The 19,237-nt window shown below is 45.8% G+C and overlaps 1 protein-coding gene and 1 long non-coding RNA gene across 2 annotated transcripts in view; one reads left to right on the forward strand and one right to left on the reverse strand.

The window, feature by feature from the left end:
* FLT1 (fms related receptor tyrosine kinase 1) overlaps positions 1–19,237 on the reverse strand; it is a 159,965-nt gene that overhangs the window by 37,803 nt on the left and 102,925 nt on the right. Inside the window, exon 15 of the mRNA XM_074377969.1 lies at positions 9,595–9,726. Coding sequence (XP_074234070.1) covers positions 9,595–9,726 — 132 coding nt within the window. The remainder of the gene's footprint in view (positions 1–9,594; positions 9,727–19,237) is intronic.
* Positions 1–19,237, forward strand: part of LOC123615818 (uncharacterized) — a 75,971-nt gene that overhangs the window by 32,955 nt on the left and 23,779 nt on the right. The gene's annotated exons all lie outside the window — the stretch shown is intronic.

Consider the following 19,237-nt stretch of genomic DNA (forward strand, 5'->3'; position numbering starts at 1 on the left):
ATTCCATTGTATGTATATACACCACATCTTCTTTACCCGTTCATCTGTGGATGGACATTTGGTTGCTTCCATGTCTTGGCTGTTGTAAATAGTGCTGCTGTGTACATTGCAGTGCATATATCTTTTTGAATTAGAGTTTTTTCTGGATATATGCCCAAGAGTGGGATTGCAGGATCATATGGTAATTCTGTTTTTAGTTTTTAAGGAATCTCCATACTGTTTTCCATAGTGGCTGCACCAATTTACATTCCCACCGACAGTGTAGGATGGGGCCCTTTTCTCCACACCCTCTGTTCCCAGCTTATTGATTCTAGTGGACAGTTTCCTAGGAACTCTGAAGCAATGCCCTTTTCCTTTAAGTTTACTAAAAGGAGACGGGCTCATCATTACGTTAGGCCAAGAGCAAGTGAAACTTATTCCTTTTAGAAATGATGATGTGGGTGATGGTAATTTTAATTGAGCATTTATTATGTGCCAAATCCTTACAACCACCCTGTGAAGCAGTAGCAGAAATAACCCCCTTTCATAGATGAGCACTTTGTCTTGTAGGCTCTTTGCTTCAAATCAGCAAAGACATACTAAGCCCTGCTCCAGGCAAGGAGGTAGGAAGCTGAACAAGGGAGAGTTGTCACTCCAGGAGCTCACCCACAGCCTAACCGAACACTAAGAGATCGGGTACAAAGAGTTCTGGAGATTGAGGGAAGCTAATGCCTTTTGGAAGAGGTGACATTTGAAATGGATTTTGTCCTAACGGGGATGACGGCAGGACAGGACGTTGTCGGCAGAGGGAACAGTATGAGTGAAAACCCAGAATCGGGAAGCGATAGGACTCTGATGGCAGCATGATGCGAGATACAAGACAGGACCAGACCACGGAGAATTCTGAGCATCCCTGTGCAGGCAGTCGGAGCCAGTGAAGGTTCCCGGCCCTGAGCAACAGCAAATACACCAGCTGGAAACCTGGGCATCTTCCCTCTCCTCTCCTATCGGTTCAGCCACCCCGTACACGCACTTCCTGTAGGCCCTGAAATTCTCACCTCCTGTCCTACACATTCTCGCCTCCTCAGTCCCCACCATTAGCTTCCTAAGCAGCCTTGAGTCCCCCCTGCCTCCCTGACACTCTAGCCAGGGTGACCTTGCCAAATCACGAAGTTAATCCCGTGACTCCTCTAAATTCCATCATTGCTGCCCAGCCCTGTCACTGTCAGAATAAAAACCCGAACTCTTAGGCTCTTTGTGCCTGACCTTGTCCATTTCTTAAGCTTCGTCTCCTGCTGCCTCCTTTGAAACTTGGAGAAATTTCAAAGGATGCTAACCTTTCCTCTCAGTACGCATCCTCTTGATGGGAGTACTATAAGTGCAAGGTAATGGTGGGATTTCCTCCCCCACAGTGAGGGGTCTAATGCTGCCTCGCTGTATTCACACGCATGCACACATGCACAGATGCACACATGCACACTTCCTTGCTTATGCTGCAAATAAGTTTTGTGGAACTGAAAAACTGATTGAGACGTTCTCAAGGTGCAGCAGCCTCTGGCAGCTGGAGGTGCTGAAGGCACCCTGAGACAGGCACTGTCTGCATAAAACCTCTGCAGATGCCTCCCACTTGACTGCCCTGGGAGAGGCCCCGCCCCTTGTGGGAACTTTCCCACCGCATTCCCCAGGGTAGGCCGTGGACCCCCAGAGTAATTCCACAGTCCTTACTCAGGCAGAATTCCTTTCAGTGGGACCAAATGTGTTTATGTGCACTTATGCATTTCAGGAATCAGTTCGTTAAAAACATCTTTAGGATGAACACTCATTATTAGAAGGAGAAGATCTATCTAATATCCTGTTACTATGTACTGAGAACTAAACTGCGCAAGAGGCAGCGTCTGTCTCGTCTCGCTCGACAGCCCCATCGCTGTCTTTATTTGGGGAGTAACCGTGAAGGTGGTCTGCGGCTGCATGTTAAGTCGGCAGCACCTCTTCCTGTCCAGCTCTCAGAGGTTTGTTCAGAGGTCAGACATCCACACACTGGCCCGACTAGACCCAGCCTCACCTCGCTGGTGTTGGCTGGCGAACTCAGTGCGTGAAACAGCCCAGCTGCACGTGGCAGGGGAAAGGAGGCCAGTGCAACGTGGGTGGGATTTGACAACACCTGGGCATTAGCCCTGGATCTCAGGGACATCCCTCCCATCTGCCGTGTGTGAAAGGCCGGCACCAGGACCTGGTACGAGGGTACATTTACATGGAATACTGACCAGCAGGCGGCTGATTTGAAGAGTTAGGGTAACTGGACCTTCTGTTACAGATTGCTGCCCTGTTGTACAGAGCGTTCATGTCAGTTACCCTTCCAGGCTCGCACCATCCCTCCTGGGATGGAGAAGGTGGGTGCCAGACAGGGGTCAGGCTGATTTCTGAAGGGCGCCTCGCCCCCTCTGCCTGGGCAGCTGGGTCATCCTGCCCTGAGCTCTTCTGATGGTGACGCAGCTCCATCTGCCCAAGGCCCAGGCTGTGGCACTGGAAGCATCACACCCACCCTGACACGAGGCACCAGACTGCTCGCGCCAACAGGCAGCTCAGCTCACGTGGTGTAAACAGATGGTACTTCCCAAGAAGTCAGGGCAATACCCCCAGCCCCAGGGCCTGCCCGGACCTCAGAGACTGAACGCAGGTTTGATCAGGGCGGTAAGTCTTTATATAAAGTGGCCCTACGAGCAGCTGTGCCCGAGACAAGGACTCTGCACCCCAGTCCCTCATCCTTAGTGTGGAGGTGATGGCAGCAGCCCACCCCGCAGAGGAGATGGAGAAAACAAGTGGGAGCTGTTATTTTGAAGCCTTCTTGCTCCCCTCTCTCCCCCTTTTCCCCTCTTTCTGGACTTCAAGTACAAGATAATTTTTTCTTTTCATCCAAACATATTGCATAAATCACAGTCCGTCCTTTTGTTCTAAAACTAAACAGCCTTTGACCCAAGTACCGATTGTTTTCTGCAAACAACCGAGTTACTTTCCCTGAGAATTGTGCCTGGCACTGCAGTGTGGCTTGGGTGTTGTCCTCTGGTTCTGTCATTATTTTAATTTTGAGGTAACTGTGTGTGTGGGTTTATGGCCTGTGAAGCTATCAGGACATCAAGGGAAGGATGTGTTTCTTGTTCATTTTGCATCTTAAGCTCTGGCCTAGTGGAAGTCTCAACACATATTTATATGTGGATAAAAATAAAATGAATCGGGTACATCTGGACCTGGCTCCCCCCGTGAGCCACTCAAGTAGTGCTGCCTCCTTTTATCTCGAATCCAGTAACCAGTGATCCAGTTAACCTGATTATGCAATTTCTCTACGGCTTATTGGATATTAAAATTGGCCTTCATCCTGTTTATGAAGCTTTTTAGGACTCTACCTAGATTAGTGTACACATACCAGTTTGGAACCCCTCTTAAGGACAGTGAGGTGTGGACATACTATAATCGGATTAAATGTGAAATGCATTTCAAGAGTAATTTTAGGTAAAGATATTAAAATTCTGTCTTGTCAGTTTCATAACATTTTTATCACAGCAAGTTAAACCCTTAGGTCCAATAGGAATTTTGTGGTTTGGAACACCATTTGTGTGACTTACTGGCTCAGTGTAAGAAAACTACAACATGGAAAATTTTGTTGAAATGGAATTTGGTTTATCATATTAACAAACAGTAATGCTAGCTACTATTTGCAGGATTTTTTTAGTCACATGTCAGATACTGTTTTAAATGTGTTCATCCTTGCCACATCCCTGTAAGGTTGGGAGGCCGTTATTCACGCCCATTTTGCAAATGAGCAAACTCAAGCACCAGGATGTAAGTCATTTGCCTGAGGTGACAAAGCAGGGACGCACCTGGCTTCGGATCGGGGCCTCTGCCCCACCCAGTCCCACTGCCTTAGAGCTGAGGGTCAGGAGAGCCTCCGTTCTCAGCACTGCCACCTCCTTGCTTTGAAACCCTGGACAAAGTCCTAACCCTCTCAGTGCCTCAGATACTCGCTTGTAAGTAGGGAAAAAAAAATCCTCACTGGATTGTTGCAAAAGTTAAGGAGGCTCATGCATGTTATGTGCTTAACACAGTGCATGGCATGTTCCACAAACACAAGATGTTATAGCCGAATTCCATCACCAGTTTTTGAATTCTTGATCAAGGCCAGCTGCGTGTCACTGTGTAGCCTTAAGTGCAAAGGCACACACGGCCCGCCCCCAGCCCTCCCATGTGGAACAGCGAACTCTGTCTCCAGACGGTCTTCTCCTTAGGAAACCCTCCGGAATTGCCGACACCCATGAGAGGGGTGACATCAGTCACCAACATCTTCATGTGAATTAGTTTACCACATCCTTCCTGGTGCCCGGATAGCCCTGGGAGAGCACTGGGGGCCGGCTTCGGGAAGAGAGGCGCTAACCTGGTGGAGAGTCAGGGACCATGGGAGGCTCAGAAAAGAGGTGGAGACTGAACGCTGGTGGAGGCCGGTGAACAGGAGAGGCTGGATGCCTAAGATGAGTCTGTTTTGAGCTCTTCCTCTTCTTACTCTTGGGACTTTATTAAAGAACATAGTGTATCCTTCCTGCTGTGAGTCCTTTCCTGAAATGTGTTAACGTGTAATTTTTGTGGCACAAAATTTACAGATTCCCACCCATAATGCCATTTCAAGTATGCAGGACCCTTGAGGCAGTCTTTCTGTGCTTCCCGTGATTTTTGCATCCATCAGTCATCCTCAAAAAATGTTAAAAATGGTAGCTATTCTTCAAGTTGTTTTCTCCTGTGTAATTAGAAATGCTGTTGAAATAGCATTTCAAGAGCAAGGCCTAAATCTGTTATACGAATGTATGTATATATGTATTGTGGTTATTCCTTGCAGTAATAATGATAAAGTCTAGTTTATTTTAAGTCCCTGGATGAAAAAGTGCCACACTTCCATTGTAACAGTGCCATTGAGTTCCCTGGGCTGTGGAGCGCTGTGTTAATTTCAGAAGTTATTTTGGTTAGTAACAGATTTGTTGCTGTTGTTTTTAATATTAGAACTTCCCCTTTGAGCACTCCGCATGTGCTCCTGCGCGGTCCAAACCAAACACGACCTGTGATTATTTAAAGAAATGACTTTGACTCCCCAGTCCGCTCATCCTTTTCAGATACAAAAATAACACATTGTTTTATCTCTGAGTATAAGAATCCTTTTTCAAGGGAAATAAAAAGAGCAGACAGTTTCCTTCCTGGCTAATTCACGAACCTCTTTAAATCTGTTAAACATAGCCACAGACACAACTTACTTGCCTGGTTTCATTTCCTCAACTCCACCTGACAAGATAGGTCAGTGTGAAGGGTCTGTATTGCACATATTAGAAAATTAGGGAACGTTTCACAGCCACCAGAGTGAGAAGACTGACTTAGACTCTGGAAGCGAGAATTTAATTTCAGTGATGAAATCACTTAGCAGGTACGGCATTCAACTGTTCTGAACAGCATCCAAAGATCAAATTTTTATTCAGTGAGCCCAAAGTACTTCTGTTCGAGATACTGCTTTATAAGGTCTACATAATGCCAACTTTCAAAAATTCTTCCTATGCAAAATTATATCCTTATATGGGCTGAAATCTGCCTCCTTGAAACTTCACCAGCATCTCCCTTCCTTGGTTCTGGTTATCTTTTCTGGTGTATCACAGAATGAGGTCAGTGCCTCCTGTCTGAAAGCTCCTTAAATATTTGAAGGAAACAATCATGTCACCATGAAGTTAACCCCTTTTTAGACTAAACATCCTCATTTCCTTGCACTATTTTACCATTACTCTGTTAGGACATGGCTTCATTTATTTGTGCTTCTCTTAGAAATGGGTACCAATATTTCAGGTGTGGTTTGATGACGCTGATCAGGTCATCATTTTCTCAGCTAACCACAATTTTTCAGCAGAGAGGCTGGATAAGGCCATCACTCTGAGAGTAGAAAAAAAATCACAAAGAGCAAAGGAGAAGACAGAAAAACTAGAAAAAGCACAGCTGTTGGGACAATAATGGGTAAAAAGAAGGAGCCATCTATGTAATGTCTGCAGCTACCTTGCAGATTACACCGTCTCTTTAAGTGATGTTGAAGGTTAACGCCACATGAGGAGAAAGAGGTCATGAATCAAAAGTACCAATTCCTCAGAAAATTCAATGGACTAGCCAATAAGAAATGTTTAGAATTACTTAGACTGTATCATTGCCAAGGGAGATATCCATGTAGGAAGCCCCAGACTGCCTCATAACTTGCTGTCTTCTTTCCTGCCTCATTCATTTTCCTAATCTGACATCTTGCAATGCCTCCTTCAGAGGTCGGGTCACTCTCTATATCATTTATTGTGTTTATGAAGTCCTTTAGCCCTTATTAGCAGCATTGTGTAGTCTGTTTTATACAAGCTAGTGTTCCTCTTTTACCTCTAGGACAAGCTCAAGATGTTTCTTGGTCTGGTTCTAGTTGTTTCATGTTCCCCTTAATCTCCTTCCAAGTAGGTTTTCAAAATCCACGGAGGTTAGGGATCATGACTTATACATTCATATCCTGCATAGTCTTGGGCAAGTAAGTTTTGAGCTAACGACTAATTTAATTTGCCTTCTCTCTATTGCCCTAAACAATATATTGATGTATTTTTTTCTTATGTGTGTTGGGGGGGGGCAGGGAGGAGGTAATTAAGTTTGTTTCTTTATTTAAATGGAGGTACTGGGGATTGAACCCAGGACCTCGAGCATGCTAAGCATGTAATCTACCACTGAGCTATACCCTCCCATTGATACATTATTTTTTGTCAGACATTCAGTGGTGGTTTTCTAAATAGATTAATCCAACAAATATTTCTTGAGTGCACTGGAAGAGAAAAGGGATAAGCATTGCATTAAAGGGCCACGTCAATCGCTGTGGGAGCACGGAGGGAAAATGACGGTAAAACAGGAGGTTGGGTGTAGAGAAAGACATGGGAGCAAAAGTGAGTTTTAAAAGATGAGCTGGATTGTCTGGGGAAGAACCATTTGGGAAGGAAGGCTGTTCAGACAGAAGGAAAGTGCTGTGTAAGAGCAGAAGAGTCAGGGGGTGCGGTGTGTTCAGGGACTCACGAGTGGTTTAGTGCAGCTGGGGGCTGGGGCGTGTGGGCAGGGGGAAGAGACGAGGCTGGAAAAGGAGCACATGGAGGACCCTGTGTGCCTGGATGAGGATCGTGGGTAGTCAGGAGCCACAGTGAGATCTGAAGCGGGGGGACAACAGATTTGTCATTTAAAAAGCTCTCTCTGGAGATCTGTGAGCGGGCTGGAGCAGGGTGAGAGCACAGGCGGGCAGGCTGTTGGTGCGGCTCAGCGATGGTGTCCAGGGATGATGGGGGTCAGAACACCTGCAGTGGCAGCTGATAGGGGGCAATCCGAGTGAAAATGGTCTCCCCTTTCCTCAAGCGCAAATGATACAGGCTGATAGAAACTTGCAGAAACGATCAGTGACAGCGTATTCTTAACATCGTCTGACTTTTCTGAAAAGCATAAGATTAGCGGGAAAAGGAATCGTTGGAGGTAATCTAGAAGCAGGCAGAGGGAAAACCGCATCACAGGTGACTGGAAGAGTCTGCAGGCTCGGTTTTACATGAAGGCCTTGCAGACAAGTTCTGAGGTGCCTCAGGAGGAAGGAATGAAGCTTTTCCAGTTTACAGCTACGGACTCAAGTCTCAGCCTCACCGCATGTGCGTTGTGTGACTTTGGGCAAGTAATTTAACCTCTTTGAGCCTCCATCTTCTCATCTGTAGACTGAAGACAGTCGACTTATTCTGGATTCTCATGAAGTCAGTGGGATTAAGTATTACAAGTGCCTAGTGTGGTGCCCACACACAAAGATACTAAGTAAACACCGGTTGTGGGGAGGGTAGAGCTCAGTGGTAGAGCACGTGCTTAGCACTGCTGGATCCCCAGTGCCTCTGTTACAGATAAATAACTAACTCACTGATGTCATAAGATAACGTGGCTTCTAGGAAACCCAGATCAGCCTGGCAGAAAAGGGGAAGGGACAGGACGGGGAAGGGACAGGACGGGGAAGCCTACAAACTTGCATAAGTATCTCTGCTATTGGCAAAAGTTTCTCCCAAGCCATCTTTGCCCAGCCGTTGCTGGACAACATTCCTTGGTCAAGGAGGTCGGGGAGGGAAGGCAGCAATGTTGGGGGCTGGAGGGAATCAAAGCAGGTAACCCCGCAAGTCTGTTATTACTGGCTATAGGATTTGGGTTAGTCATTCCATTTTTCTCCACATTTCGTAGTGACTGTCCTGTGTGTCGAACAGGGTTATTGTGAGGATGTGGGGAAAATGCCTTCCTGACCGAGGATTAGGGAGCCCTCCTCGCTCCCTCCTGCTACCCCTGAATCAGACCTGTGTCCCTCCCTCGCCTGGGGCAGCTACTTCCTGAGGGGCAGGGGTCCTTGTTAAAAGATAAATGAACAACCTTTTGAAGATGGAGGTGTTAAAGAGAGAGGCACACTTAATCCACTGTTTCCTCCATGTGTTAGCAGAAGGGTAGAAAGAATACTTTAAAACAAGGATTATCCGGGAGACAAACAGAACCATTACTGAAAGTATTTGGGAAATGCTACCCCGGGCTTTTTCTGAAGATATAAATTTGTGGTAGAGTCATTTCAGATTTTTCAGGAGACTTAAAAATCATTTCCTGGTAAAAGAACGAGATAAGGAATTCTCAGTTACAACCCTGAAGCAGTGTAAGTTTCCAGGGTGGAAGAACTGATGTATTTTGCCTTCTCCCTTAGTTCCTCCTCCAGAAATGCCTCATTTTCTTAAGTCTACTGAGGAGCCTTTGTAAACAGGCTACTGAGCAAATTCCATCTTTTCCTGTAAAACCTCAGCATGCCAGGGCTGTTTACATCTAAAGGGGCGCCAATCTGAATACTTTATGGTGCTGTCAATGTTAGGTGTTTGGCTGACTCTTGGCACTGGGAAATTGAAATTGAGGTCTAATCTCCTTCCTAAATGGAAGCCACGTGGCCATCGCCCAGGGCAGGATTAGACCTCTTTGGATTTTGCTGCTGCACAAACTGTCTGAGGAAGCACTTGGAATATTTTCTTTAACTGGGCCTGTCTACTGTTGCTTCTCTCTGATAATATTTTGCAGCCTACTTCGTGTTAAAAAGCAGCTTAGGAAAACCCTGGAGAGAGAGCCAGCAGATGTGTGACTCGTGGGAAGTGGAAAAGGAAAAAGAATAATTTCCAGTGTGGGGACTTTTTCCCCTGCCTCTCCCCTCATCTTCTTCCTTCTTGGATTTCTGTCTCACAGGTCTGGCCAGTCCGGTCATTCTCTGCGGGTCAGTGTCATCACTCGCAGCAGCTGGCACTCCAGAAACCACCTCCCCTAAGGAGGCTGTTCCAATGGTGACCTCTCAAGGGTGGCTGGCCAGTGTCCTCACCTTTGGCCTTTCCAGGAGGGACCAGACAGGCCTCCCCAGAGGGATGGGGAGAGGAGGAGGGGTCAGGGAAAGGAATGGGCTGGAGCTGCAGCAGGAGACCAGGAGGTGGAAAGCTAAACAAACAGGGAAAGAGATGTCTGAGCAGTTTCTCATGGCTTCCCAAAGCAGCTGTTTACCTTGAACGGTGAGGTAGGCTGAACTCTCCGCGGACCCCTTCTGGTTGGTGGCTTTGCAGTGATAGACGCCTTCATCCTCTTCCGTGACTCTTTCAATAAACAGCGTGCTGCTTCCTGGTCCTAAAATAATTCCTGAGGAGTGAGAGGTGTTTAGATTAGTGAGCCTGGATGTCAAACAATAACAGCTACTTCTGTAACACAGCCCTCTTCCGATCATTATGCCTTCAGACGAGGAAATCCGAGCTCTGGTTCACCTGGACCAGGTCTGCTTATTTGTTTTCTCTCGTCTGGGCTTTTTTTTTTTTTTAAAGCACCTTCACCACTGAGGCAGAGCTCTGAGCCCCGGGTTTGGAGATGGAGACCGGCCCCGGGCCACTCACTGTGCAGAAAGACACGATGGGGCTGCCGTCCCCGACTGGAGAGAGCAAACATCGAGGAGGCGGCGCCTCTAACCGCATAACTACCGCTTCCTGAGCGCCTGCCGGGGCCAGGCACGGCTCCGGGCGCCACCCGTCTCCTGGCGCCCACCCTGTGAGGTGTCCTTGTCCCTCTGACAGACGGGGAGACTGAGGTTTGGCGAGGTTCAGGCGCTGCCCCCCCCGGAGCACACAGCTGGACAGAAAGCACTCCTTGGCCCAGGGCTGGAAGCCAGTCCCGTTTGGCTCACAGCGGGGAAGACCTCGGGCTGGGCTTCCAGCCGGGTCTCACCGCCTGTGGCTCTGTCCCTTTAGGCGAGTTCCTTAACCTTTCTCAGCTTCCGCTTCCTCGGTCTTCGGATGAAAATGAAAGCAGTTTCTACTCCATCAATGGGAAAATGAACAGCAAGTGCCCAGCACATAGTAGGTGCTCGGTAAATACAGGGGTATTTTTGAGGAGGGAAAATTAACTCATACCAAACACACACACACACACACACACACACGCACACACGCTCTGTCACAGACACACACCTACACCAGCAAACAGAAAAATGTTCAACAAGTGAGAATGAATACGTGTAAGCGAGCACACCCAATTAAAGGCAAAGCCCGGGCAGGGAGATCAGTAAGAACAGTAATAATCAGGGAAGGCAGCCTGGAGGAGGCAGGCCTTGAGTTGAGGTCTCAAGGATTATCAGAGGCGATGAGAAAAATGGGGGCATTGATAAAAGGCATGACTCTGAAAGGAACAGTCCCTGAATGCTCGTTCTGGAATAAAATGGGCCTGACCAGGCCAGCGGCTGTATTATTTTGTTACTTTAAATAGCTTGTACCTTCCTGATTATAAAAAATAAATTCAATATAGAAAACTTGAGAAATACAGGCAAGCAGAAAGAATATGTAGAAATACAGACAAGCCTGCAGTCTCCTCTCCGGTCAGCTCTGCACTCGTCTGCTTGAGGAGGATGTTTTTGCACAGCTTTTGTTCATTGACATCATACTTATTTTTTTTCCAGTTGTTGTTTAAATATATATTTTGAGCTCCACCATGTACTAGACACGATTCCAGAGGCTGGTCATGTGATAATAAGCCAGGCAAATAAATCCTTGCCTACAAAGGGCTTAAGTTATAGTCTGGGAGAAGTAAAAGTGAAGAATGTCACTTCAAGGTGCCAAATAGTCTCTGAGGAAAATAAATGGGGTGAAGGGGGTCACGAGTTAAGGAGGGCGGGGAGGCTGCTTTGGGTGGGGTGTCCGGGGAGGTGGCACAGGGAGTAACCTGTGTGAAGCCCGTGGGGCGGGAAGGAGCTTGCTGAGGGAAAGATACGGCGGCTCTGTCCTGGAGCGACCGTGGGAAGAGCTGGGAGTTGGTGGCCTCGGGGATCTGTTTGAAGGCTTGCTTTTGGATTAGCTTGCGGTACATAAAAGAGTAGTAAGTGTCTGACTTCACGGTTGATGGCTTGAACCAAGGAGAATGGTGGTCCCTTTCCTGTGGGGCCAGGTGTGAGGGAGGAAAGGCCAGAGTTCTGCTCGTGCACACCAAGTTTGAGGGGCCCACGACACATCCAAAGGAGGTTTCACGGGGGCTCAGGGAGGAGGTCAGGGCTGGAGACCGTGAAGTGGAATCAACATTCGGGAGGCAAGTGAAGCTGTGGGAACAGAAACAGACCTCATGGGAAGTGAGTGCAGGGAGGGCCGACAGCAGGTCTGAAGGCTGAGCTGCAGGAACTTAGAGGAAGCAGAAGAGGAAACAGCAGAGACTAAGACGGAGTAGCCCCGCAGGTTGCAAGGAAACCAGGAGACCGTGATTCCTGGAGCGCAAGGGAAGAGGTCCCAGAGGGGGAAGACGGTCAGCGGCGCTGAGGGCCGGAGAGGGGAGGTTACTCACCGCTGGGTTTGACAATGTGCCAGTTCGGTGAAGTCTGGGAGCAAAAGCATGATTGATGTCACTTAAAGAGAAGACAGGAGGTGATGAGTCGAGCTGGTTAGGAGGTTACTTTCATGGAGGCAGCTGGAGATCAACAGGGGATCAAGGAATGAATTCTGTTTCAAATGTGGAATTTTACAGCATGTATATGTGCTGATAGGAATAATCCGGGAGGAAGAGATTGGTAGAGAGAATGAGAAGAGAAGGAACCACGCCTGGAGTGGATTCCTGAAGAAGTGAGAGAGGACGGAATTCAGTGGCCAAATTGGCTTTGGAAAGAAGTAGGGATAAATAGTTCACCTCAACAGGAAGGATGGCTAAGCATAAAGGGACCGGTAGATTGGACAATTTGGTGATATATTTTCTCAGTAGATAAGAGGTCCTCATTTGTTTCAGTTGAGGAAGAGGAAGGAATTTTGGAGCTTTCAAGAGAGAGAAAAAGGTGTGAAAGAGTGTGCTGGGAGAGAAAGGAGACAAATTCAGAAGAATTTGGAGAAAGGAGAAATGTTTGCAACGTTATTTTTGGAGGGGGGAGGTAATTAGGTTTGTTTATTTATTTTGATGGAGGTACTGGGGATTGAACCCAGGACCTTGTGCATGTTCTCCCATGGCCTTACATGCTTTGAATATGATGGTTCATTTTATGTATGTCCCTGCTGATTGGTATGAGGTTATACCTAATTGCTCGTAACTGCAAGTAACAGTGCCATTGTGTCTTTAGGCATAAAGATTCTTCTGTATTTCAGACTATTTCCTTAGGATAGATTTCTGGAAACAGATCTATTGAGTCAAAAGCTCTTGACTCATAATCAAACTGCCTTCCAAAAAGATTATACCCTTTAACACTTTTTTGTTGTTGCTGTTGGTTACTTTTTCATATTCTTTTTTTAAGTCTTTAATTAATTAATTATTTTGGTGGGGGAGGTAATTAGGTTTATTTATTTATTTATTTATAATGGAAATACTGGGGATTGAACCCAGGACCTCCTGCACGCTAGGCATGCGCTCTACCCGCCCCCTCCCCTCCCCTCCCCTCCCCTCCCCTCCCCCCACCGTTAACACTTCTGTGAGCAGAGACCATCTATCATTCTCCTGCCAGGACTGAGCAGTATCATCTACAAAATATAAAACACAAAATTTTGTTGATTTCCTAGATAAAAATGATTACTGTCTTAATTTGTATTTTGGGGGGCACAACCTTTCATGTGTCTGTTAGCCGTTTTTATTTTCAATGAAAGCACCTGTTTTGAGTATTTGGCCAAGAAAGGTGAGCTCAGATGGAGAGCTTTGAAATCCTGGCTGAGGAGTTTCCATTCAATGTAGAAGGAAAGAGAGGGTCACAAAGATTTTTGAGGGAAATGACATAATGACAGTGATGTTTAAGGAAGTTTAGTCTAGAAGGAGAATGCAGGATGGATTGGAATGAGGAAAAGTGGTCTCTGGCAGTCCAGCTCACCAGTTGTAATTCAGGCAGGGAATGAGGAGGCTCCAAACCTGGAGGATGGGAAAGGAAGTGGAGGGGAAGGAATGGAAACAGACCCTTTGTAGAAACAACCTATAGGAATTGGTGCTTCTGGATCCAGGAATAGACAGATGAGTCCAAGATGATTCCAGGAAAACATGAGAGCTCTCCCCTGTAACCTTGGCTAAATCGTTTAGTCCTTTTGGGGCTGTTTTCTCATTAGTTGGAAAAAAACAAAAACAAAAAAACCCAAAACAACCTGCTTTACCTATTTCATGGTATTGCTATGAGGATCAACTGAAAGAATTTAAGTGAAAGCTTTGAAAAGTTTAAGAGAGTAGAAGTGGCGATCACAGGAAGTGAAAGTGTGGCTGGATAGCGGGCGGTCAGGGCAGTGAACACGTAGCTGACCCGCAGTCCTCTCCACTGCAGCACACTGAACCTCAAACAAGTTTCTGTCGCTCAGATCTCCAGTTGTAAGGCTAACAGCACGAACAAGTAAAGCCAGAGGACCTGGATTTCACCCAGGGAGACAGATGTGTTATTGTGGAGGCGAGAGGGTGGTGCCACGGATGCTGGTGAGCTGACATCGTCTGGCACAGGTCCTTCTTTCCATCACTGGGAGGAGTGGAGATGGGGTGCGAGGGAGTCCAAAGTCAACAAGCACAGCTCCTCTTTCTGACTTTGCCTCACTCTGTGCTGCTGTAACAAGGATGGCTGAGGGGGAGCGTATAGCTCAAGTGGTAGAGTGCATGCTTAGCATGCACAAGGTCCTGGGTTCAATTCTTAGTACCTCCTCTAAAAATAAATAAACATTTAAAAATATATTTAAGCCCCCCCAAAGAAAAACAAAAAAAATTTTTTTAACTTAAAAAAAAAAAAGATGGACTCAAGGGATCCACGTGGGAGCGTCAGCATCAGATGGGCCACAAAACAGCACTCTGCGCTCTCCAGAGACACACTTCTGTGCAGCCAAGCACACAAGCGGGCCTGAGAAGGCAGTGGTGCCTCTGGAGAGAGGGACGAAGAGTGGGGACAGTACAAATTTCATACATATAAAAGGGGTGGGGGTGGGGTCTAAAGCAAATATGGCCAAATGCTGACATCTGATTATCTTGATGATGGGTTATAGTTTTCCTACACTTTTCAAATCTTTGAAGGTGGGGAGGGTGTAGCTCAGTGGTAGAATACCTGTTAAAGTCAGAAAAGTGTTTTTCTGCCAATTGGAGAAGAGCTAAATAAAGTATGGGGACACATGCCACATTATAGTGGATGGCTGCTGCATTTGCAGCAGCATGGGTGGACTCAGAGCTGGTCATACTAGATGAAGTAAGTCAGAGAAGGATAAACATCATGATTTCACTTATATGTGCAATCTAAAAAACTGACACAAATGAATTTATTTACAAGAAGACTCACAGACATAGAAAACAAACTTATGGTTACCAGGGGAAAAGGGGAAGGGGAGGGATAAATTGGAAGTTTGGGATTTGCAGAAACTAACTACTGTATATAAAATAGATAAACAACTAGGTCCTACTCTGGAGCACAGAGAACTATATTCAGTATCTTGTGATAATCTATAATGAAAAAGAATATATATACATATAACTGAATCACTATGAGGTACACCAGAAATCAACACAACATTGTAATCAACTATACTTCAATAAAAAATAAAAATAAGAAAATACAGCAAATGGCTCCTAAGAGAATGAGGCAGACAATATATCCCAATAACGAAAGACCTTCAGGATACACAGCAGTAAAAGCAAGTCACAAAACAGAGTATGATCTCACTCAGGTTTTCCTTAGGGAGGCCGCTTCCCCACGCAGCCCTGCTGCAATCCATTACCTCGTTTTGTTCATCACGGCTGGTATTTCTATGTAATGGTATGCTATATGCTTATAGTTCTGTTCATTAAATTTACTACCTGTGCTTTTCCATTAGAAAGTAAATTCAAGGTGCCTGATTTGTTTCCAGCACCTCGTGTATTCTGGCCACAGAGCTGGCTCTCAGTGAACAGCTCCTGAATGCATGAGTGAATGACTCCTGCCTATCATTTGCCCCACATACAACTAAGCCCCACGGCTGCATATATGCACATGTATAGGTGCAAAATGGAAAACTCTTTGACAACATACACATCAGCTAGCATGTGTAATTTCTCCATAATGGAAACCTTTATAGCTTATTCTATTTTGGTACTATGTGATCTTTTACAACAAAAACGTATTCTTGTACTATTTATTCAATGAAAATAAATGACAGTAGTTTTAAAAATGAAATTGTAGTCCTCTTTACGATCAGCAAAGAGACACCGATGAAAGTTTAATGGATCCAAATATGTATACATTTGCAAAACTTTATAATATTGACTATGGAATGATGAAATGTTTTTGAAGCAAGAAAAGCAGATTTCTGCTTCATAATAAATTACAATTTTGGATTAAAGCAATAAAAGGACAAACCAAAACCTATTCCATTAGAAGACTAGCCCCTAAAGAGTGTGTGTGTGTGTGTTTGATTTTTCACTGATAGTTTAATTATGACAGTCAAATGAGATGGCTGCTTAAGCTAATATATAACCTTATTGTTTAAGACATCTAAGTAGCAGATTATGCAAAAATCAAGCTTATCACCTGAATGTGGAGTGGAGGAGGAATTTCTTTTTTTTTTAGTTGAAGTACAGTCAGTTACAATGTGTCAGTTTCTGGTGTACAGCACAATGTCCCAGTCAGGCATATACTTACATATATTTGTTTGGAGTGAACTTTCTTGATTTGACTTTTTCCAGCAGCAATTTAGTCATGCAAATGATGGGCTGAGCTTAAGGTCATCTGAGAATTTATTTGTTTGCATATTTTCCTTAATTGAATTAGGCACAGCGGTGACCCCAGCTACTTTGCCTTGTGTTACTTTAAGTCCTGGTTAAGCTGTTTAAAGTTTGTACTTGGCGGCAGGTGGGGCTTCCATGCAAATCCTGGACTCGTGAGACAGAAAAACCTCATCTAATTATTTTGCTGAGAGATTAGAGGAGAAAACTTATCTAGGTAGTATCTGAGTTTTCTTTCTTAGTCACCCAGGCTTCCGTGTAAGCAGGAAATTGTGGATTGGGGTTGGAGAGCCCCTTCCACTCCAAGAGCCCAGATGGTGGATCTTAGTTTTGGAGTTAGTGACGTTGGACGGGGCACAGTCCTTGACGGTCTCTGCGATGACTCCTGGGAGAGTCGGCCCTCCCTCCTCCCCCTCATACTCCATACATTTCTCGTCTCTTTGTTTTTCTACATTCCCTATTTTCCTCTGCTCCTGGCTTCACAGACATTGACTGCTCTTCCGACAAAGCAGGCTTCTGATCGTGTCCATGCTCAAAGTACAGTTCCGTGTGTCACAGAAGGTCACAGAAAAGGATCAAAAGAGGAGGTTAATTCACAGTCGAAAGGGAAGAGTCGTAATGGGTCTGAGGTTTCCGTTTGAGGTGACGAACAAGTCCTGAAATTAGATAGTGGTGTGATGATCGCACAACACTGTGAATATACATAGTGTCCCTGAATTGTGCACTTTTAAAGAGTACGGTGGTAAAATTTGTTTTGTGTATTTTGCCACAATTTTTTTTTAAAGGAAGAGGCTCTTTCTAAAGTGATGCCCCCATCTGCAAGATCTCTCCCATTTCTTAGGTTCTAAGTTTTTCATTTGAAAATTCAAGATGACTTCTAAAAAGGCACCCAGTTGAACTCGACTAACGAGGGACCCTGTTATTTATATAAACGAGTCTGTGCCAGCTGGGCTGTGATCCTCAGCCGGGTCCTGCTGTAGCGAACAGCTTTCAGGAGGCTTTTTTGGGCTGAACGGGGATGAGGATGCTGGCTGGAAAATGCATCCAAAAAGCTTTTTTGGGGGCAAAGCATTAGGATATGATGCTATGTATGTATATGCAAGACCTCAGTACAGTGGAACTTGACAATGAAAAGAGGCATATTTACGGGTGTCAGGATTGAGTCTTCATAAGTAACTTTCTATTTCCAATACAAAATGGGATTCTACTCCTGGGCTACGTTACTTTTCTGGGTGTAAACCTTACAGCTCCACTGCCCCATGTGGGTCAGTCTCACAGAACTAGCCAAACGTTAACAAGTCGTTGCAAAAAGTGCAGAAGGTAACTGTCTCCACTGTTTTCTCACCGGATTGGAGCAGTGGTTAGGGCCCAGGGGTCCTCTTTTGTCTGGGGCTGGGCTTGTAGCTCTCGACTCTGGTGATGCCAACCAAAGAACTGTGTTCCCTGCTGTTCCCCCAACTCCACTCCTTAATTGCATTGCTTTCTCCTCACCTTCTAAATGGAAGTTTATTCCCAGAAAGGGACTGAGCCTTAGCTCTGCCAGTTGTTCAGGATGTCCTTCGTGCTTCGGTGGCTGTTAGAGGAACAACTAAACCTTAAGAAGCTTCTGCAAGGGAGAAGAGCACCTGGTATAGCTTCTAGTGAAGCTTGGCCCTTCTTGGTCTGGGTACATAGACCTCCTCACCTTAAAGGCACATTGAAGAGGAAGGAATGATGTTATTGGCTGCTTAGTCAGTCACCAGCAGCCAATCACGTGAGCAGACTGACGGGCTTAGCATGGGTAACAGCAGCCGGCCTCCCCTTCCATGCACTGCCCCGCGTGTGCCTGGGGATCCTGTACTCATTTTTTTTCCTGAAACGTTTCTTAATTCATTTTGCACTCTCAGGGTAGATGTCATGAGGAAGAAAAGGCAATTACTACCCAAGTTTTGCAAAAGGTAATTGATATTTCTGAATTTTATTACTCTAGGAAATCAAGCTCGAATAGCCTGAGAGTGACAGTCAGTTTATGAGCCTTACAACATCCTCATCCATCTTTCTCCTGCTTTTCCTCAGGATCTTTCCATGATCTCTGTCAGCCACCTTGCACTTCAGCTGTAATTTTGTCCCCCGGGTACTAGGACAGGAGGGCACCCTGATCTGAATATGTGCTTCCAAGTATAGGTATTTGGTGTCAGTGCTACAGTGATGACAGGAAAGATGTCCCTTTCAGATCATTAGATAAACAGTCCTAGTGACCAAGACCCCACTTGGGAAGGAGGAGTGATCAGTGGGCTCAAGTGATTCTCTCCTGTTCCAGCCTTCATCTAGTCAAGACAGAATTTATGCTTCCTAAACACTTTGTGGTTCCAATTCTACTGCTTTAATCTTAAAATATTCTGAAAATGTTCTGCCGTCCTAGAAATTTTGATGATGATTTCTCGGTTCAGGTGGACTTGACTCAAACAGCTCAGGTCACATTGCCTTCTGTTCTCTTAAATATTTTCAGAGAAGAAGAGTTCGTGATTTTTTTCAGCATTTGAATGGCTTTTTCCCCAGGAACCCCATTTTCTCTGTACCCCCATTTGGGAGCTGGTGCTTGCTTGCATCACTTCGTGTAGAGCCAAGTCAGACGCCTCCTGCCACCTCTGCTTTGCAAACTGACCTTGATCCCTTACAGCGTTGCTCCAAAGTCAGTGGCCAGCAGCTCCACTCGCAGTGCTAACTCAGCTCTGTCACACCTTTGAGTACTTTTAGGATGTCATTGGAGAATCTGGGAAAAGTGTGAGCTAGAAAGGTGACTTTCTGATCATTTGGTGGGGGGAACTGCCAGTCCCTTGGGCAGGGGGCTGGAGAGAAATGAAGACACCCAGGGGAGGCAGCTGTTCTCCCAGGTGACTTCAGACTACTGTCCCAAGTCTGGGTGCAAACCCTTAAAATGTTCAGCCCGACAGAAAGAATGTTCCTTAAAGGAGCTTTGCTGTTGGTATGCTCCTAAGAATCAAACTGTGCTCAAAGC

The sequence above is a fragment of the Camelus bactrianus genome, chromosome 14, assembly GCF_048773025.1.
Source record: "Camelus bactrianus isolate YW-2024 breed Bactrian camel chromosome 14, ASM4877302v1, whole genome shotgun sequence".
In the NCBI taxonomy this organism is placed as follows: domain Eukaryota; kingdom Metazoa; phylum Chordata; class Mammalia; order Artiodactyla; family Camelidae; genus Camelus; species Camelus bactrianus.